Below are 23,524 nucleotides of genomic sequence, written 5' to 3'. Positions count from 1 at the left end.
AGCCCTGAGTTCAAAATACAATTACCATCAATAAAAGGAATAAAACCAATGATTAGATGATAAAAGAGAGAATTTGATAATTCAATAAAATTGTGAATACTCATGTAAGTGTTACATGAAAATTGTCTACAACATGGCTGAGGAAATCTTTATCAGGAGAAAAATCTCATGTATTTTGTTTATCATCCATGGGTGAGATTGTAAAATGACTATTTCTGAGTTTCTCATTTGGCTATATGTTGAGTTACCTTGTTGCTTCCTTCTAAAGCAGAGAAGTCAGTAAATGGGAATAGAAAATGACACAGAAACATCAGAATTTCTCCTCTTGGGTCTCTCAGATGGTCTGGGACTTCAACCCATTCTCTTTGAGCTGTTCCTGTCCATGTATGTGGTCACAGTACTTGGGAATATGACCATCACCTTTGCCACTCTCTTTGACTCCCACCTCCACACCCCCATGTACTTCTTTCTCTGTAATCTCTCCTTTGTTGACATCTGTTTCACTTCTACCACAGTCCCAAAGATGCTGGTCAACATCCAGGAACAGAGTAAAGGCATCTCTTACAGAGGGTGCCTCACTCAGGTATATTTTTTAATGACTTTTGGTGGGATGGATAATTTTCTGCTGACTGTGATGGCCTATGACAGGTTTGTGGCCATCTGTCACCCCCTGAACTACATGGCCATCATGAACCCTCACCTCTGTGTCCTGTTTGTTCTTACATCTTGGTTCATCATTTTCTGGGTTGATCTGCTTCACCTTCTACTGTTAATGCGTCTGAAATTCTCCATTGGCACTGAAATCCCATACTTTGTCTGTGATCTTCCTCACATTCTTCACGTGGCCCTCTCTGATGACCATATCAATAACATTGTTTTGTATACAGCAACTGCCCTGCTGGGTATGTTTTCTGTCACTGGGATTCTCTTTTCCTACTCTCAGATTGTCTCTTCCTTAATGAGGATGTCTTCAACTACAGGCAAATATAAGGCATTTTCCACATGTGCATCTCACCTCTGCGTGGTCTCCTTGTTCTATGGAACAGGACTTGGGATGCTCCTCAGTTCTGCTGTGACCCATTCTTCCCAGGGAAATATGATCGCTTCACTCATGTACACTGTGATTATAACCATGCTGAACCCCTTCATCTACAGCCTGAGGAACAAGGACGTGAAGGGGGCCCTGGGAAGACTCCTCAGCAGAGCAGCCTGTTGTACTTGACATATTACTAAACTCAGAGATAAGTGCATGTTGTCTGCTCACAAGGAAAATACTGTGGATTTCAATATCCTGATTCATTTTTTGGTAAAACACAAACTTATTTTCTTATTGTCACAAAGAACCTATTACTTTGGATTTCATATTTTTATATTTGTTTCCCCTCCAAACTCTAGAAAGCAATTACTTTTAAATTTTGTTCCCTTTATATGGTTCGTGTAGCTTCATGTTTGGAAATGTTATGAACAGGCATTTCTGAGATGTTCTAGTACAACTAAAGTACTCTTATCTGCATCTGATATTGTTCCATCAAAAATCACCAATCTTCATCAAAACTTGAACATTTTTCCATGGAAGAAATGGGCTGAAATTCATTAAATCAAAATGACTGCCATATCACAACTCTGCCTGTCACTTTGTTAGGAAGGCATTCTACCACTTGAGCCATGCCCACAGCTCTGCTTGTTACCTTTATGAATGACTTTATGTAGTCCTGAAAACATTTCTTTGAGATTTTATTGTCTGATTCCCTATACTTTTCAAAAGAGAAGAAACTGGACTGAACACTGTGTCCACATTTCTACTTTTTATCCTATACTTTCTAAGAACAACGATTGGATTTTCAATATTGAATATGGAATCTATTTTCGAAAACAGTCCATTCATTTGATTCAGTGAAATAATTCATGTGACAACTCTTGAGATATTTCTCCATCCTTTCTGATTTGGTTTTTCCCTTTTTTCTGACTCCCTCCCTTCTTTTTCTTTCCTGCCTGCCCTCTATCCTTTGTCACTCCTTTGCACCTTTCCTTCATTCTTGGCTCCTTCTCACCTTTATTTTTTTCTGTCCTCATTTTTTTTTTATCTCTTACCTTTCAGTTGTTTTATTGATTAATGTTAACTGCCTCCATTTCTTTTTAGGGCTAAATAGTATAATAATATGCAATATATGCACAGCCCAAGCTATTTATCCAGATATTCACTAATGGACATTTTGAAATTTCATCTCTTGTCTATTTTGAATATTGCTGTGATGGGTATGTATGCACATTTATTAATCATATTATTATATCCTAATCAATGACAGAATACATATGGGATGACATTCTTCTAATATTGCAGCACATGTGATGTATCCAGTTTTGTTTGTGTATGTGCACTCTATCCTAGTTGTCCAGTTATGAAATAACTGAATCATGCATTCCCTAAAGTTGCTGAACACATTATGACTACATTCTTGACAAAAATTTGGGTAATATATATGGGAACTGAACCATGAAAGATTATGTTAAATGTATATTTAACATTCTCAGAAATAGCCAACTTTTTCTTAGTACCTGGTATGTTTTAAATTCTAATGTGTGAGAATTTTTATGTTTATATCATTGGCAATACTTGTCACTTTCAATTTTATTACAAATGTATTCTCCTGTGTCAAGTTATGTTACTGTGCTTTGGATTTATATTTATCTATGAATAATAGAAGACCTTTTCATGTGTTGTTGGCAAATGATATAACATTTGTGGAGGAAAGACTTCAGGGTTTTGCTCATTTTGTAACTGTGTACATTGTTCTACTTTTTCTATAAATGTCTTTAAACAGTAAAAGTACTAAACTCTTCTTCAATATTTGTTTTTCAAATATACCATGGGATGTCTTAATATTTTTCAATCATGTAACTTATCAATATTTGTTGTAGTCAACATCATGCACACTATATCACTTTGATGTTTCTCCTCCCATCTAAAAGAAATCTAGTGTCCTTTGATCATTCTCTGCCCCATCTCCTGCAACACAGCCTCTAGTAGTCACCATTTTTCTCTTTTCTTCTGTGAATTCTACCCTTTTTTGTAGCAGCATATATATTTCTTCATGCAATTTTTGTCTTTCTATGATTGACTCATTTCTCCTAATATAGTTTACACAGGATCATGTATGCTGTAGAAAATGTCAGAATATACTTTCTTTCCCATGTAAATAATGTTCAAATGTGTGTTTGGATACACGCACATACAATACATATATGTGTACATGTATGCATATATATTACATTACATATATTTACCAATTAATTTGATGATAATATTTAGGATGTTGATTATGTATCTTGAATATTGTGAATAATGTGGCAGTGATAATAAGATTCAACATAAAAGTTGATATACCAATTTCAGAGGTTTGGAAATACAAGCAGTAGAAAACTCTTGCATCTTAAGATAGTAATTTTACTATGTTTTTGGAACCCCTGTATTATTTTCCTTAATGTGTATACTAATTCATATTATTATCCAAGTACAGGAATCACATTTCTCCAGATTCTCATCAATACTTCTCATCATTCTTCCTTTTAATAGCCACTCTTAGAGACATGCTGTGTTATCATATTTTTGTTTTAATTAGATTTAACCTTATGGATAGTGATGATTGTCATGGTTCGTGGTTATTGTATGCATTGGTGAGTTGGTTTGAAGAAATTCTGCTCTGGTCCTTCACAAATTCTAATCAAAGATTTGCTTTCCTACCATGGAGTATGTAAGTTCTCACTAGGTTATCAAACATTATTATACAATGGAGAGAGTCAAAAACTTGTCTTGATTCTAATTTAGTGAAAATGTTATTAGTATTTTCACCATTTGTTAATAATATTGGCCTTAGGTTTGTCACATAGGCTTCATTATGTTGAAATGTGACCCTTCTACTCTTTGTTTCTTCCTGGCTTTTATTGTCACTACACTTCTCTGTTTATTGATATGATCATGTAGTTTTTGTCCCTGATTTTATTTTTGTGATATATTATGTTTATTGAAGTATATTTTCATTACTGGAATGAAAGCACCTTGGTCATTGTATGCTACCATTTCAATGTGTTGATTTTACTTTGTGAGGATTTCATTAAGAATTTTTACATCTATGTTCCTTAGGTAAAATAGTGCATAATATTTTTTGTTGTGTCCTTTTGATGTTTTAGTATCAATGTAATACTGACATCATAGAATAAGTTGGTAACATATCTTCTATTTGTTTTTTAAGGATACTTTGATCAACATTGTTAGATTTTAGCAGTCTGGTAGAATTAACTCTGAAATCATCACTGAGTGACTTTTTCTTTATTGGGAGAATTTTTGTTACTGCACATAGATCTATTAATGTTATTATTATATTTCCTTCATAGAAATTTGCAAATTATATGTGTCTAGGAATTTTTCTGTTTTTTCAAGGATTTAAAATTTACTGAAGTATGTTTTCAAAATATTCCACAATGATTCTCTGTGTTCTATTTCTATCTGTTGTAATGTTATGATTTTTCCTTTCTAATTTCATAAATTTGTGTCTTCTCACCCTTGTTTTCATTGGTTTGGCTAAGGGTTTTTCAACCCTGTTTATCTTCGTAAAGAACCAATAATTGATTCATGTATTTTTTTGTATTGATGCGTTAGTCCTTTTTCATTATTTTTTGCCCTGATTTTTTTCCATGTTTCATCATTCTTGATTTCTTGAGATTTTGAAATTCATCAGTACGTATGTATTTGAAATCTCTGTTTTTTAAAACAATTATTTTATCATTTTTACATTTATTTACATGTGTATACATTATTTGGGCCAACTCCTGCCCCCCTCTCACTACTGGGCAGAACCTGTTCCACTCTCTTGTTCTCCAATTTTGTCAAAGAGAAAATATTAAAGATAATAAGACAAACAGAGTGTTTGTGTTAGTTTGAGATAAAGATATCTAAACAGAGAGATTTCTTATGTTGTTTCCATGTATATGTGTATTACAACCCATGTTGGTTCATCTCTGCCATATCTCTTCAGTACTACATGTAGTAGTATATTGAGCTTTCATTTTAATTTCAGGATAATAATTATTTAATTTCTTCCCATCTTCCTTCAATGACTCTTTGATTATTCAAAAGTGTATTGTTTAATCTCCAGTTTTTAAAAAATTTGTTTCTTTCGTTATTTTAAAATATAAGAAATTATTCCATTTTTCCTGTATAATGTAAGGCCTGCTGCTGTTGGATAGCATGTTTTATTGATGTCTTGAAGTCTGTTTTTTCAAGGGTGAAGTTTATCTGTGAAGCTTCCTTGTTAACTTTGTGCTTGGATATATTAAATATTAATGACAGTTGAGTACTGAACATACTCATTATTATTCCACCTGAACCTATTTGTCCCTATATGTACGGTAGTGTTTTTTTTATGAAACTGTGTGCACAAACAGTATATCCCATTAATTTATTCAATGCATTAGTATATTGTGGCATTGAAATCTTTTTTGAAATTTTAGTTTTGATGTTTACTTCATTAGATGTGAATATAGCTACACCTGCTTGTTTTCATTTTCCACTTCTTTGGTATATTGTTTTCCATCCTTTAATTTTCAGTATGTGTGTATCTTTGCTAGTAAGGTTTTTCCCTAATAGACAACAAATATGTCCCAAAGCTTCATACACTCAGTTTTATAAAACAAACACTACTGGACATAAACACAGTAATAGTTTATGATCTCAATAACCCACTCACCTGTAGAGAGGTCATTTAGATAAAACATAACCAAAAGTTCAGAATGAATTAACACTGTAGAACCAAAGGACACAAAAGACATTACCGAATATTCCAACCAAGTTCTCCTAAACACATTCTCCTGAACACACATTCTTCCCAACATCCCATGGAACCTCCTACAAAATAGCTAAATTTTAGGATATAAATCAAGTTGTAACCAAACTTGATATTTGAAATGATTTGCATTTTTTTCAGACCATAGTGGAAACCAACCACAAATTAATAGCAAAATAGGCTATATAAAAGATACATATGTAAAATGCACTTTCTAATGGTTGGTGGGTCATTAAATAAAAAGGAAGGAATTTTTTAAATTAGCTAAGAGAAAATGAAAATGAAAACCCCACAACTCAGAACCTGTGGGATAAAATGGAAGTGGATCTCTCAGAGTAGTTTACTGCTGTAAATTTTGAAATTAAGTAATATCCACAGATATAAACAAGAAAAAATAATTATGTACCTTATATTCTTAGAAAAACAAAGTCAGTCTTATCACAAAATTAGTAGAAGGAAACAATTAGCAATGATTAGAGCTGAAATTATTGAATGGGAACTAAAAGAACACTACAAAGGATCAATAAAATAGTTCTTTCAAAGTGTAAACAAGACTTACAATCCCTTAATCAAATTAATCAAAAGAAAGAAAAAGTACTTGTACTAGTACAATTATAAATAATGTTTTGGCAATACAAGAGATCCCACTAAAATCCATAGAATCATCAGGGACTGTTATGAAAACTATATTACAATACATTGGATAATATGAGAGAAATGGGTAAATTTTTAGACACATATAACCTATCAAAATTGAACCTCAAAGATACATGTAACCTAAACAAATAAATAATAAGCAAAGAATCTAAAACAGTAATGAAAAATCACTCAACAAATAAAGCCTCAGACCAGACAGTTTTACTTCTGAATCTTTACAAACTTTCAAAAATTTACACAATTGCCTCCTCAAAGTATTTTACAAAATAAAAAGGAAATTAACACTTACAAACTTTGAATAAAGTCACAACAAATTAAAAAAACCTACAGGTCATTATTTTTATGTATGCAAATGCAAAATCCTCAATAAAGTACTTCAAAACCTAAATGAATGGCATTAAAATTGGTCATGAGTAATGACCAATTTGGTTTAATTACAGGAATGCAAAGATGAATCAATATATACATAATATATTTAACATATTACATATCAGGGAGGGGGAAGAAAGGAGAATGATGAAGGAATTCAAATCAACTAAGCTATATTTGCTATGTTGAAAGAATTTTTTAAAATGGCACAATGTACTCCCACCCAACACAGCAATAAGAGAAAAAACATATACCATATTAATAAATATCACATATGATTATGGAAATAAGCAGATAAGTACCTCAGTAGCTCCAGAAATTAAAAACTTTGACAAAATCCAACATCTCTCCATAATAAAAGTACTAAAAACTCATGACAGAACATGGAAGTCATCTTATATCCATTTCCTGTGTTAGAAACATGAATATGTTCTCCCTATCTATCAAGTTTATCCTGTCATGCTAAAATAACTGTCTGCTTAAAAAAGGAATATATCTCATCCCAATAAAAGCTAAGTATGACTGATAATATAATTGACATTATGTTGAATGAGGAAAATCTGAAATCATTTTTTTTAAATCAGGAGTAAGACTAGATATTGCCTACTATCACCACTCTTGTTTAGTAGTGTTTGAACTCTAGAGCTAAGCAATAAGGGAAGAGAAAGAAATAAAAGGGATCAAAATAGGAAAGGAAAAGTGAAATGATCCCTTTTTGTATGTGATGCTATCCTATACTTGAACGTCCCCAAATAGTCCACTGGAAGAATCCTTGTCTTCTATACACTTTCAACAAAGTCACAGGATAGAAATCAATATACAAACTCAGTAGATTTTCTATACACCAACAAGAAACTTGAGGAAAAGGTAGTCAATAATACAATCCAATTCACAGTACTGTCAAAATATATAAAGTACCTATTCATAAATTTAACTAAATGTGTTAAATACAATGAAAATTGAAGAAAAAAAAAACTTATTTCCCCTTGATTTATTGCTCCTTTTATTGTTATGAAGTGACTTTCTTTGTCTCTTTTGACTGAAGTTAGTTTGAAATAAACTTTGTCTGATATATAAGTATTACTACTCTGCCTATTTTGGGGGGTAATTAGCTTGGTAAATCTTTAAGACTTTCACCCTAAGCCATTGTTTATTTCTATCAATAAGGTGGGTCTCTTGTAAACAACAGATGTTTGGATCTTCCTGTTCAGTCCAGTCTCTAGATGGGGGAGTTGAATTCACTAACATCCACTGTTAGTATTAATAGGTATGCAGTGGTTCCTGCCATTTAGTTGTTTTTCTGTTTAAGGATTTGAGTGTCTGCAGCCCATTCAATGCTATTCCCTGAGTACTTGTCTCTTCTCTTGAGGTTAACTTCTGTCCTTTGGTGGTTTTGTTTGTTTTCATCTTTTGTGCGCAGAATTCCTTGCAGAATCTTCTGTAGTGGTGGCTTGGTGTTCATATATTGTTTTAATTTTTGTGTATTGTGGGAGACTTATATTCCTCCATCAATTTTGAGTGATAGTTCTGCTGGGTATAGTATCCTAGGACTGAAATTGTTCTCTTACAGTGTTCAAAATACCTCACTTCACGTCCTTCTTGCTTCTAAGGTTTCTGTTGATAAGTCTGCTGTTATTTTGATGGATTTATCTTTATGCATTTTTTCTCTCCTACAGCCTTCAATATTCTTTCTCTTTTCTCTGTGCTAGTCATTTTAATGATAATATGTCACATTGAGATTCTAACTTGGTTGTCTCTTTTGTGTCCTGGAGGCTTCCTGTACCTGAATGGGCAACTCTTTCCCAAGATTTGGTAAATATTCTGCTATTATTTTGTTAAATATATTGCATATCCCTTTGGCTTGCACCTCTTAAGTTTTCATTTTTAACATTTCTGGATTTCTTTCTGAATCCCTATTTGTTGCTGATTTTCTAATTCATGCTATTGACTTTCTTTGTCCAAATCTTGAATCAGTTTCCTTATGGTGTTTATTTGTTTGCTTTATTTCTCATTGCATTCATTAATCATTTTTACAAGCAAAGTTGTAAATTAGTTTTGGTATTTCAGCCACTTCGGTATCTTTAGACGTCATTATTTGGGTTTGGTAAACATTTGGAGTAATCATATTTCCTGCTTTTTTTACCACTTGAATTTCTATGTTTTGATTGTACATCTCTTATGTTGGATATCTTTTTCACTACTCCAAACAGTAGAGGAGAGAAAGCATATAATATTTACAAAAACAGCAATTCAGAATCAAAGCTATTATGAAGATGCAACAAACCAGTTATAAACATTAACTACTCCCCAAATAAGGATATAAAAGAAAAGAACTAGAGTACTTATGGGAGAAATTTAAGTTTAATTTTAAATATATAAGTATTAATAAATTAAGTACTAAAAGAAGAGAAAATGGGGAACAAAATAGGAAGAAAAGTTATGAAAGAGGGAAATATATGTTCTGGATTTATTAGAAGTTGTGAGAAAGAACACATTAAGGAATATACAGGGAGAGACAAGATAGTCAGAAAATATGATAGAAACACATGAACAATAACAGCTAGAAAATAAAAATGCACAATTTAAAAGAAATAAAAAATGAGCAAAAATAAAATAAATGGAAAATGTGAGCAAAAATTTGTTCTTCCTTGCTGAGGAAGTGAAAATATTTCTCTCCCCATATCTAACCCCAAGCAGTCTTTTCTCTTTGTGCTCTCAGCAGATTAGGTGACAGTGGTTTCTCTGCTTTGGAGATTTAGGTCACTGATAGGGCACCCACCCAGCATTTGCAAGATCCTGAGCCACAACCCAAGAGCAGCAAGTGGGCAGAAAATGCTTTTTGCAAGTTGGCCAAATGGAAGCATTTATTCCCCTCCTAACTCCAGGCAGCTGATGACTCCAGACAACCCAAGTTACTTCAGGCTAGTTCCTTACTCCTGTTGATTCAGTGATTGCTCCCCACTCAATTTGTGGAGCTTGCCATGTCAGTAATGCTACCTCCCTCTTCACTCGACATGTATGCTTCACTCACCACCATGGAGTGTGAGAACTCCAAATCTGCTTTCTACTTGACTCTTGCCAGATCATACCCAGAGCTCCAGGAGGTGGCACCACTCCAGTAATCACTCCCCATATGCTTGTTGTAATGATTAACTCATCGTTCATGTCCCTGCTTACTCCCAAACTGTCTCCCACTTGACTCAGACCATGTTCCACACCCCCAAGGTTGTGGCTTCTGGCCTCGTGGTTTGCAATAAATCACAGTTTTATGTATGTGATTTTGTGTCAGTACCAACTAGTTTCATATGGTCCACATGAGTTCATGTGCTTAGTGTGTGTGTGGGGGGGGGAGGGACAAAGCTTTCTGAATTGAGAGATTTACAACTACAGGTTCTTTGGTTCTTCAAAGTTGATGTGTTTGTCATCAAGTCCTCTCCTGAGATGACTCCCCATGAGTGAGCTGTGAAGTGCCAGAGACCCTTCTCCAGAATTTGCTTGGTGAGTGGAATGTACACCTCTCATTTTATGGTTTACTTTTTTGCAGAGTTCTAGCTGTTTATAAAAACTTGTGCACATGTGGGGTCTCCAAAGCAGTATTTCCTGTACTCATTTGGCTATAGCCCCATTGATGGGACTCTTCTTGACTTTTGTCAATTTTGCTAAGCAGTCTATATTAGTGTACTTTGTTATTTTATGAATTTAAAGTTTAATATTTCTGGATTTCCCCTATTTATTAGCTATCTACTATTTATTATTTCCCTTCCTTGACTTTGCATGCCACCACCTCTCCTTAGTATGCCTATTTGAGAATTTGTTCTTAAAGATTTGTGGAGTTGTAGCAACATGGTCCTATCTCTACTCTGCCATATAGCCCTTCTCCCATATTTATTAAAATTTGAAGCCCACAAAAGTCAAATTAATAATTTTATAATAAATTATTTTTAAGGATAAATAATACTTGTATGAACATTTACATCCACAAAGGAGGGAAATCACACAAAAATATAAAACATGATGAAATATTTGTAAGAGATAACTAGCACATAAGAACATTTTTATTATAAAGTGTAAACTTTATTATTAGAATAATATAATACTGAGCTGTGGTTAAGCACTTGAAAGTTCCCAAGTGAAGGGAATTTCTACCATTTTCTTAAAATATTGTAAATGCATATCACTGTTTCTCAATTTCTTTAACGAGAAACATTTTTTAAAAAGAAGAAATGATATTTATTATTCTCTATTTTTACACCTTTTTATTCATATATTGTAGTTGTGAAGGGGTTTATGTTGTAACATTTCCATTTTTACATACAATGTGTCCTGGTTAGACTCATCCCCACCATAATTCTCCCTCACCATTATTAAAATGAATTCAACAGGTTCCAGTGTTCCATATTCATATATGAATAGAAAGTATATTGACCATAAATCACTATCCTTTAACGTCTTCATTTACCACACCTCCCACTAGTATCCTACCCTTAACATGATCTGTTTTACATTCTTGTAATTCATTGTTGTGTACACTAACTGTTAAGAGGGATTTTCTCCTGGTATTTCATCTATAATTATATTGTACTTAAATCAATGTAGCTTCATCTATTACCCTATTTTACCCCTTCCCTCATCCCATATTTTTCAACAGCTTTCAGTGTAGTTTCTGCCTTGAAACTACACAAATGTGATGTGTTCATTCTCTACCATTCCCTTCTCTTTGCCTTCCTCCCCTAGCCTCCTCTAATAGTTATGCTATTGAAACATGTTTTGTATGTATATTTATATTTGATCATGCTTCTTTTTGTGTGTGAGCTTATCATTTAGATTATCTCTCATATATGAAAGAAAGCATGTGACCTTTATCTTTCAGAACCTGGCTAATGTCACTTAACATTATGCTTTCCAGTTCTATCCAATTATCTGTGAATAACAAATCTCCATTCCTGTTATTGGAAGATAATATATATTCATACTATCTATCTATCTATCCATCCAGGTAAATGCATATTTTCTTTATCCATTCATCAGTTGTAGGGCATCTGGTCTGTTTCCATAGCTTGAGTCTTGTGAGAAATTCAACAACGAACATGGGTGTACCGTATTTTTATTGTATCAAGACTTACATTCCTTTGGATATATTCCCAGCAGTGCTACTGCTGGATTGTGTGGCAGTTGTGTTTTCAGTTTTTTGAGGAATATTCATACTGTTCTTCAGAATTATTGTTCTAGTCTACATTCCCATGAATAGCATAAAGTGGTACTGTTTTGCTGCATTTTTGCCAACATTTGTTGATGTTTGTAGTCTTGATGGTAGTCATTCAAACAGGACTGAGGAAAAATTTTAGTGTGGTTAAGATTTGTATTTATTTTATGATCAGGGATGTTGGACATTTATTTGTGTTTTTATCATCCATTTGTATGCCTTCTTTTGAGAATTGTCTGTTCTGTGCATTTGCCCATTTTTTCAGTGGGTTGGTCATTCTTTGAGAGGTTGGTTTCTTAAGTTCCCTCTGTGATCCCTTGTTAGATGTATAGCTGGTCAAGATTTTCTCCCATTTTGTGGGCTGCCTCTTCAGTAGAGTGAACATTTCTTTTGCTGTGGAGAAGCTTTTCAGTTTCATGTAGTCCCATTTGTTGATCCTTTCTCTTAATGGCTGAACTATAGAAGGTCTATTTAGGAAGTTCTTACCTATGTCTAGATGATCCAGAAGTTCACCTGTTTTTTCCTATTGTAGTTATAAATATTCAGGTCCTACATTAAGGTCTTTGTTCCATATTGAATTGATATTAGTTCCTGGTGTCTTTCCCTTTTTGTGTTAAAAGACTATATCACATTTTGCTGTAATGGAATTATTATGTGTAATACTTTTGGTCTTCCAAGATTGTTCAGTTGATATTATGAAAAGGAGTTGTGCATATAAGATATGAATATATTAGAATTGAATAATGTAAGATTTATTTAGCAAGATTGGATTTGTCACAATGGAGAAATATGAAAGGTGCATGCAACTCAGTGAGAATAATATAAGCATTTACATGCAAAATGTATATAGTCCTGGATGTGGCTCTAATACTTTCCATTTCTCACACATTTTTTTTCCTTTTCAAACAGTATATGAGCAACATATAACCTAACAAAGGTCTAAAAACTTCATCTAATGAGAGTCTCAGGGGATGCAGAAGGCATCCATTCTCAGTAGAATTATCTATGCAGGCTGCAGGATACAGATATCTCTTAAATAATTTTGCTTATGTGTGTGATAATGTTATGCCTGTGATGCCCTATGAATAGTTCATGGACAGCTGCTACCTCCTGCATTAGTCCATTACCATTAACACACATTTGTTGCTTTTTAGATTTTATGTATTTTTGACTAGGCTTTTTGACTCCAAGTTGCATAATTTGATTGCCTGGCAATTTATCTTCTTGGAAACTGCCAAGTTCTTATGTGACCATGCCTAATTCTTTAATCTTATCTGTTTGGTCAGCTTCAGGAATACTATATTGAAGAACATTGCAGCCACCACATGTGTTTCCTTTCCATCTGTAGGATCATTTCCTGTTATTATAAAGCTGCTTCCATCGTTGTGAGAATCCCCTAATTGAGTGGGAGTATAAAGCATTCTAAATGGGTTGTGTGTCTCAGCTTTTAGGCGTTGGCTTATTTAATGGAAGAAGCATTCGATTATGACTTGTATAAGTTGTGTCACATTGTCACAGAAAAAGTGAGGTGGTCTCCTTGTTAAAGAGTGTCATCATTCTCACACTGAATTCTTACACCTACACACTGTCGTATAGGTACATTAAAACACTTCAGTGAGTGTCCACTGTAGAACCAGTGTAATATTGGGGTCCACAGCATTTACTAGAGGTGTAGTTTTATCAAAGCTATAAAACTTATTACCTACATTTATAAATACTTCCTTTCTGTCAGATTATTTTTGTTATTTTAAGGCCTTAATTTCTCATGATTTTTTTTATAGTGGAATGATTGACAGAGTTGGGTAGAGGAATGAAAAGGAAAAATTTTTAATGATTATAAATGTTTCAGCTTGTAAAATTGATAATTTCCAAAGATGCATGTTAAAATAGTTTCACATGTTAACTTAATAAGTGCTACTTAAATTTGTATATAATATGGTTAATGTGTTAAATTTTTGTGACTTATATTTTAACTCAATAACAACAAAATAAAATGGTGATGGACCTTTAAAAATAAATAGGCATTAAAGAAGTGAAAAATAAATATGATTTTCACCTGAGGCAGAGTCTATAATCTAGTGTGGAAGTGGTTTTACCTCTCATGTTCTTCCATAAGTGGTAGAAATTCCTTAGAGTCTTCATATGATAATGTCAAACAATTTGGCTAATAATTAGGTCTGTGTATTGATTCACCAAGTTCATATAACAGTCAATAACCAGCATTTTCTTCCAGGCCTTCAATTTGATGTCTCCAGTGTAGGTCATTTGATACCTGTCTCATCTTCCATGGTTGCCTGACACTGTATTCATATCAATCCTAGAACAGAGACTGATTCTTTATTGGGCACCAGGCATAAGAATGTTTTGGGTCTACACACCTTGATCATGAACAAGCAGAGAGGCAGCATAACTGAGTAAGTACAGAGAGGTAAATGTGTGAAGGACTATTGGAAATATTGTTTCCTCATCATGAGGACAAACATGATAATTTGGATAGATAGATTTGAGTATACTAATATAAAAATGTGCAAATGGTGAATATAAGGAAAATTACCCTATCAAAATTAATATGTTTATCTTTAGAGGCAGGTATAAAGGAGAATGGGAATATGCAAACATAATAGAAATTCGTATCTTACAACTAGTTTTCAGACCTTTATAAAATATTAATAATCCTGATGTAAGTATTATGAAATGCCATTGTGCTGATAGAGGTAGTGGCTATTTTTAAATGTAATAATGGCTCATAATCATAGAGTTTCATAAATTCCAGGAAGAAAGTAAAATTCTTCAAGACAATAAACTAAATTCAATTTTGATAAAATTGATTCTACTTGGAGGCCAGGATACCTGGATGTTAAATACCTCCATGTAAATATAATAATAAATGAGAATGAGAACCACTAGTTACTCAATTTAAAGATGTTTAAACATTTTCTTTCACAAATACATAAAGTAGTTAATTATTCTCCTCATATTCTTCCCTTTCAACTATTTAGGGGGAAACATGGTGTACAGTTGTGCAAAAACTATTCATGACATTTTACAATGTTCATTTTCTACAGTTAAGTCAAAGTGTTGTTGAGCAAATATGAACTTGACTTTTTCTCATGTAACAGAAACGAGGGAATTCAAATAAATGTATTTGGAATTATTCATGTTAAAATGTATTAATTAGGAAAAAGAGGCTTGTGAATCAATCTTGGGCTTTGGAATTTGCCTTAGTGCTAAAATCTTCAATTATAAATAAGAAGGTTTTGAACAGAAGAATGATGAAGCATATTACTTGCTGCAAAGAATTTGTAATAAAAACAGCAAAATGCTGTCTTCCATGCCAGATGTATTGCTGACATTGCATAGGCTTGACACAGACAAGCTTAGTATGAACTAAATAACTAGAAACATGCATCTTAAAATTTATTATTTTTAACTACTTTACAGAGCAGAGAAAGCTAATGCCACATTTGTGAGCAGAATGCTATGTGAGAATGTGCATTAAACTGAGCCAAGCTGATAAAAAGTTGAAGCTTCCCAGAGCCACTGAGAGAAGTTACATGTTAAATAATTTTGAAATATATACACATAATGTGAACTGAAGGAAGACAATCATATAACCTCAAAATAATGGCAAACTTCTGGGATATAAGTTGGAAACCACAGTGTTTTTGATTATGAGCTATAAACTTTGTTATTAAGATATTGCAGCCTGACCTCATGTAGTATTCACAAACACTTAGTAATACCTGTCTCAAAGGATAAACAGAACATGGTGTTATGTGCCTATAATTCCAACTGCAAAGGAGATGGGGGTATAATGAAAATGATACATAGGTGGATAATGTAAATAGTATGAGACCCTATCTTAAAAACAACTAAAGCAAAAAGAACTGGATATGCAAGTTGAGTTGTATAGCAGAACCAGAGCCTGACGGGCAGGAGCAGGGGCACGCACCCAGCAACTAGGAGCAGGAAAGCTTGTGACAGTAGTGGAGGGAGGAAAATCCACAGGAGAGGAGGGAAGACCCAATTCTCACGTGAACTGTAAACAAACATTCTGGCAGGAGCAGCAACAACACCCAGTAATCAAGAGCAGGAAAGCTTGTGAAAGTGGCGATGGGAGGAAAACTACACAGGAGAGGGGGGTGAGAGGAAAACTCCCACATGAACTGTAAATAATCACGCAGGACTGAGAACACGGGTACAGTGTCACCTCCCCCAGTGTGCTTGGAAAGGGGAAAGCCTGTAGCAAAGGCTCCCACACAGGAGAACTCTGAGCAAACAAAGCCTGGGGGGCCAGGTGAGTGCTAATCTCATCCCTGAGATCTGCATAAATAAGGCCGCCAGCAACAGCAGGCTGACAGCAGCAGGCAGGCAAGCCACAGCAGCAGATACCATTCTCAGAACTGTCTCCTGACTTTTTTCTTTTTCTCCCTACCTTTGATGAGAGAACAACTGAATTACACCTGCATGCCGAAAAACTTACTGAAACTGTATTGCATTTGAACATGGGACACTTGGTGGGTTTTGAGTGTGTGTGTGTAGTTTTGTTCTACTTTATGCGTCCCCTTTGATGAGACAACTACAGAACAACAGCTGAGGCACCATCTCCAGGATTAGAGACTGAGATGGACACCCAAATTATTAAGACTGAAACTTCATTGCATTTGAACTTGAAGGTTTTTGGCTTTTTGTTTTTTTTTTAATTTGTATTTTTCATTTTATTTTAATTCATTTTTATATAGAGATATTTCTTTCACTTATTTTTTATTTTTATTCTTATCTTTATTTTTTTTATTCATATGTGCATACAAGGCTTGGGTCATTTCTCCCCCCTGCCCCCACCCCCTCCCTTACCACCCACGCTGTCCCCTCCTTCTCCCCCCTACCCCCTCAATATCCAGCAGAAACTATTTTGCCCTTATTTCTAATTTTGTTGTAGAGAGAGTATAAGCCATAATAGGAAGGAAGAAGTGTTTTTGCTGGTTGAGAGAAGGATAGCTATACAGGGAGTTGACTCACATTAATTTCCTGTGTGTGTGTGTTATTTTCTAGGTTAATTCTATTTGATCTCACCTTTTCTCTAGTTCCTGATCCCCTTTTCTTATTGGCCTCAGTTGCTTTTACGGTATCTGCTTTAGTTTCTCTGCGATAAGGGCAACAAATGCTAATTTTTTAGGTGTCTTGCCTATCCTCACCCATCACTTGTGGGCTAAAGCTTTTATCATAAGCTCAAAGTCCAATCCCCTTGTTGTGTTTGCCCTTGATCTAATGTCCACATATGAGGGAGAACATACGATTTTTGGTCTTTTGGGCCAGGCTAACCTCACTCAGAATGATGTTCTCCAATTCCATCCATTCACCAGCAAATGATAACATTTCATTTTTCTTCATGGCTGCATAAAATTCCATTGTGTATAGATACCACATTTTCTTAATCCATTCGTCAGTGGTGGGGCATCTTGGCTGTTTCCATAACTTGGCTATTGTGAATAGTCCCACAATACACATGGGTGTGCAGGTGCCTCTGGAATATCCTGTGTCACAGTCTTTTGGGTATAGCCCCAAGAGTGGTATGCTGGATCCAATGGTAGATCAATGTCTAGCTTTTTAAATAGTCTCCAAATTTTTTTCCAGAGTGGTTGTACTAGTTTACATTCCCACCAACAGTGGAAGAGGGTACATTTTTCCCTGCATCCTCACCAACACCTGATGTTGGTGGTGCTGCTGCTGATGGCTATTCTAACAGGGGTGAAGTGGAATCTTAGTGTGGTTTTAATTTGCATTTCCTTTATTGCTAGAGATGGTGAGCATTTTTTCATGTGTTTTTTGGCCATTTGAATTTCTTCTTTTGAGAAAGTTCTGTTTAGTTCACTTGACCATTTCTTTATTGGTTAATTAGTTTTGGGAGAATTTAGTTTTTAAGTTCCCTATATATTCTGGTTATCAGTCCTTTGATGTATAGTTGGCAAAAATTTTCTCCCACTCTGTGGGTGTTCTCTTCAGTTTAGAGACCATTTCTTTTGATGAACAGAAGCTTTTTAGTTTTATGAGGTCCCATTTATCTATGCTATCTCTTAGTTGCTGTGTGCTGGGGTTTCGTTGAGAAAGTTCTTACCTATACCTACTAACTCCAGAGTATTTCCTACTCTTTCCTGCATCAGTTTTACAGTTTGGGGTCTGATATTAAGATCCTTGATCCATTTTGAGTTAATCTTGGTATGGGGTGAGATACATGGATCTAGTTTCAGTTTTTTGCAGACTGCTAACCAGTTTTCCCAGCAGTTTTTGTTGAAGAGGCTGCTATTTCTCCATCATATATTTTTAGCACCTTTGTCAAAGACAAGTTGGTTATAGTTGTGTGGCTTCACATCTGTGTCCTCCATTCTGTTCCAGTGGTCTTCATGTCTGTTTTTGTGCCAGTACCATGCTGTTTTTATTGTTATTGCTTTGTAATATAGTTTGAAGTCAGGTATTGTGATACCTCCTGCATTGTTCTTTGAGTGAGTATTGCCTTGGCTATTCGTGGCCTCTTGTGTTTCCATATAAATTTAACAGCAGATTTTTCAATGTCTTTAATGAATGTCATTGGAATTTTGATGGGAATTGCATTAAACATGTAGATTACTTTTGGGAGTATTGACATTTTTACTATGTTGATTCTACCAATCCATGAGCATGGGAGATCTCTCCACTTTCTATAGTCTTCCTCAATCTCTTTCTTCAGAAGTGTATAGTTTTCCTTGTAGACGTCTTTCACATCTTTTGTTAGGTTTACACCTAGGTATTTGATTTTTTTGAGACTATTGTAAATGGAATTGTTTTCATACATTCTTTTTCCGTTTGCTCATTGTTAATGTATAGAAATGCTAATGATTTTTCTATGTTGATTTTATATCCTGCTACCTTGCTGTAGCTATTGATGATATCTAGAAGCTTCAGAGTAGAGTTTTTTGGGTCTTTAAGGTATAGGATCATGTCGTCTGCAAATAGGGATATTTTGACAGTTTCTTTACCTATTTGTATTCCTTTTATTCCTTCTTCTTGCCTAATTGCTCTGGCTAGGAATTCCAGTACTATGTTGAATAGGAGTGGAGATAGTGGGCATCCTTGTCTGGTTCCTGATTTTAGAGGGAATGGCTTCAGTTTTTCTCTGTTAAGTATAATGCTGGCTGTAGGTTTGTCATATATAGCTTTTATAATGTTGAGGTACTTTCCTTCTATTCCTAGTTTTCTTAGAGCTTTTATCATGAAATGGTGTTAGATCTTATCAAAGGCTTTTCCTGCATCTATTGAGATGATCAAGTGGTTTTTCTCTTTGCTTCTGTTAATGTGTATTATTATATTTATTGATTTTCACATGTTGAACCACCCCTGTATCCCTGGGATGAAACCTACTTGGTCATGGTGAATAATCTTTTTGATGTGTTGCTGAATTCGGTTTGCCATTATTTTGTTGAGGATTTTTGCATCATTCTTCATTAAGGAGATTGACTTATAGTTCTCCTTTTTGGAGGTGTCTTGCCTTGTTTTGGGATAAGTGTAATACTGGCTTCATAAAATGTGTTTGGCAGTTTTCCTTCCCTTTCTATTTCATGGAACAGTTTAAGGAGGGTTGGTATCAGTTCTTCTTTAAAGGTCTGATAGAATTCAGCAGAGAATCCATCAGGTCCTGGACTTTTCCTTTTGGGGAGACTCTTGATTGCTGCTTCAATTTCATTTTGTGTTATAGATCTATTCAGGTGATTAATTTCCTCTTGGTTCAGTTTTGGATGATCATATGTATCTAGAAATCTGTCCATTTCTTTAAAATTTTCAAATTTATTTGAATATAGTTTCTCAAAGTAGTCTCTGATAATTTCCTGCACTTCCATGGTGTTTTTGTTATCTCGCCTTTTGCATTCCTGATTCTACTAATGTGGGTTTTTTCTCTCCTCATTTTAGTCAGGTTTGCCAGGGGTCTATCAATCTTCTTTATTTTTTCAAAGAACCAACTTTTTGTTTCACTAATTCTTTGTATGGTTTTTTTGTTCGTATTTTGTTTATTTCAGCTGTTATTTTTATTTTTTCTTTCCTTCTATTTGTTTTGAGATTTTCTTGTTCTTGTTTTTCTAGGAGTTTGAGATGTATCATTAGGTCATTGATTTGGGATCTTTCAGTCTTTTTAATGTATGCACTCATGGCTATAAACTTTCCTCTCAGGACTGCCTTAGCTGTGTCCCTTAGGTTCCGATAGGTTGTGTTTTCATTTTCATTGACTTATAGGAACTTTTTAATTTCCTCTTTTATTTCATCAAAGATCCATTCTTCATTAAGTAATGAGTTATTTAGTTTCCAGCTGTTTGCATGTTTTTTTGTCTTTATTTTTGTTGTTGAGTTCTACTTTTACTGCATTTTGATCAGATAGTATGCACTGTATAATTTCTATTTTCTTATATTTGCTGAGAGTTGCTTTGTGTCGTAGGATATGATCTATTTTGGAGAAGGTTCCATGGGCTGCTGAGAAGAATGTATATTGTGTAGAAGTTGGATGAAATGTTCTGTAGACATCTACAAGGTCCATTTGATCTATTGCATACTTTAGATCTTGGAATTCTTTATTGATTGTTTGTTTGGATGACGTATCTATTGATGATAATGGGGTGTTAATGTCTCCCACAACCACTGTGTTGGTGTTTATATATGCTTTTAGGTCTTTCATGGTATATTTGATGTAATTTTGTGCATTGACATTTGGTGCAAACAGGTTGATAATTATTATTTCCTTTTGGTCTATTTCCCCTTTTATTAGTATGGAATGTCCTTCTTTATCTCGTTTGATCAATGTAGGTTTGAAGTCTACTTTGTCAGACATAAGTATTGCTACTCATGCCTATTTTCACAGGCCATTGGCTTGATAAATCTTCTTCCAGCCTTTCATCCTGAGCCTATGCTTATTTCTTTCAGTGAGATGGGTCTCCTGTAAGCAAAAAATTGTTGGATCTTCCTTTTTAATCCATTTCATCAAGTGGTGCCTTTTGATGGGTGAATGAAGTAAGCTAACATTAAGCGTTAGTACTGATAGATATGGGGTGATTCCTCTCATTTAGTTGTCTTAGTTGTTTGAATGTTTGATTGTGTGTACCTAAGTTGAGGTTACTCTTTACTGTCTTGCTTTTTCTTTTCCTGTGGTTTGGTGCTGCCTGTCTTTTCATGGTTAAGTTAAGTTTCACTTTCTGTGTGCAGAATCTTTTGTAGTAGTGTCTTTGTGGTCACATATTGTTTTAGTTTCTGCTTATCATGGAAGACTTTTATTGCTCCATTTATTTTGAACGATAGTTTTGCTGGGTAGAGTATCCTGGGGTTGAAGTTATTTTCATTCAGTGCCCAGAAGATCTCACCCCACACTCTTCTTGCTTTTAATGTTTCTGCTGAGAAGTCTGCTGTGATTTTGATGGGTTTACCTTTGTATGTTACTTGTTTTTTCTCTCTTACAGCCTTCAATATTCTTTCCTTAGTTTCTGAACTTGTTGTTTTAATGATGATATGTCATGGGGTGGTTCTATTTTGATCTGGTCTGTTTGGTGTCCTGGAGGCCTCTTGCATCTGTATGGGAATATCTTTCTCTAGATTTGGGAAATATTCCATTATTATTTTGTTGAATATATTACGCATTCCCTTCACTTGCACCTGTTCTCCTTCTTCGATGCCGATGATTCTCAAGTTTGGTCTTTTGATGGAGTCGGTGAGTTCTTGCATTTTCTTTTCACAGGTCTTGAGTTGTTTAATTAATAGTTCTTTGGTTTTTCCTTTAATTACCATTTCATCATTAAGTTCTGAGATTCTGTCTTCTGTTTGTTCTATTCTGCAGGATTGGTCTTCCATTTTGTTTTGTAGTTCTGTTTCATTCTTTTTTCTGAGGTTTTCCATATCCTGGCTGTTTTCCTCTTTAATGTTGTCTATTTTTGTCCTGAGTTCATTTATGTGTTTATTCATCATGTTCTCTCTTTCACTTTGGTGTTTATATAGTGCTTCTATGGTTTCCTTTATTTCTTCATTTGCTTTTTCAAATTCTCTATTTTTGTTGTCTTGGAATTTCTTGCCTGTCTCCTGTACATTTTGGTTGACTCTGTCCAGTATCATCTCTATAAAATTCTCATTGAGTACCTGTAGTATGTCTTCTTTTAAATTATTCTTGTGGGCTTCATTGGTCCTTTGGTATAGTTTATCTTCATTTTGTTAGAGTCTGGATTGGAGTACCTGTTTTCTTCATTTCCCTCTGGTTCCTGTACTGATTTTTTGCTGTGGGGAAACTGGTATTCCTGTTTTTTCTGTCTTCCCGTCATTGTCTTTGGTGTTGTTACTGTCCCTGTACTGTGTGCAATTAAGTATTTTCTAGCTTGTAATAATAACAATGGTAATATTTAGAATGGAAGGGTGAGCTGATATGGAAAGCAAGAAGTTAAATATCTGGAAAAACAAATACACAGACTGGAAGGAGAAAACAGGACAAGATATCAGACAAGAAGGTTTCAAAGGTATAAACTGGGAGCTTTAGTGTACTAATCGACAGTAAGCTGAACAGACATTAGAGAGACAGAGAGAGGATTGAAAATCAAAAATAAAAAAATAAAGTTAATAATTAAAATAATAAATAAGTAAATTAAGGAAAAATCTATATATAAAAATGTATTAAAATAAAATGAAAAAATAGAAAATTAAAAAAACCCAAAAAACCAAAAAACCATAAAGTCTCCAAGTTTAAATGCAATGAAGTTTCAGTCTTAATAATTAGGGTGCCCATCTCAGTCTCCAATCCTGGAGATGGTGCCTCAGATGTTCTGTAGTTGTCTCATCAAAGGGGACGCATAAAGTAGAACAAAACTACACACACACACACACACACATACACACACACACACACACACACAAAACCCCACCAAGTGTCCCAAGTTCAAATGCAATACAATTTCAGTAAGTTTTTCAGCTTGCAGGTGTAATTTGGTTGTTCTCTCATCAAAGGTAGTGAGAAAAAGAAAAAAAGAGTCTGGAGACAGTTCTGAGAATGGTTTCTGCAGCTGTGGCTTGCCTGCCAGCTGCTGTCAGCCTGCTATTGCTAGAGGCGTTATTTATGCAGATCTCAGGGGTGATCATAGCACTCACCTGACCCTGCAGGCTTTGTTTCTCCTGTGTGTGAGCCTCTGCTACAAGCTTTTCCCTTTTCAAGCACACTGGGAAAAGTGACACTGCACCCACGTTGTCAGGCCTGCATGTTTATTTACAGTTCATGTGGGAGGTGGGTCTTCCCCCTTCTGTGCAGTTTTTCTCCCACTGCCACTTTCATAAGCTTTCCTGCTCTTGATTACTGGGCGGTGCTGCTGCTCCTGCCAGCTGCCATGTTTGTTTACAGGTCAAGTGGGAAGTGGGTCTTCCCTCCTCTCCTGTGGAATTTTCCTTCCTTTGCCACTCTCACAAGCTT

At 34.7% G+C, this 23,524-nt stretch overlaps 1 protein-coding gene across 1 annotated transcript; it reads left to right on the top strand.

Annotated features, from left to right (window-relative positions):
• The first annotated feature begins 265 nt into the window (after positions 1-265).
• LOC141416251 (olfactory receptor 7D4-like) lies at positions 266-1,222 on the top strand. The gene has a single exon (XM_074053305.1). It carries the CDS (start codon positions 284-286, stop codon positions 1,220-1,222), a length of 939 nt encoding a protein of 312 aa, XP_073909406.1. The 5' UTR covers positions 266-283.
• Positions 1,223-23,524: the final 22,302 nt, after the last annotated feature.

The sequence above is a fragment of the Castor canadensis genome, chromosome 14, assembly GCF_047511655.1.
Source record: "Castor canadensis chromosome 14, mCasCan1.hap1v2, whole genome shotgun sequence".
NCBI lineage: Eukaryota > Metazoa > Chordata > Mammalia > Rodentia > Castoridae > Castor > Castor canadensis.
This window is presented reverse-complemented; position numbering and strand designations above follow the sequence as displayed.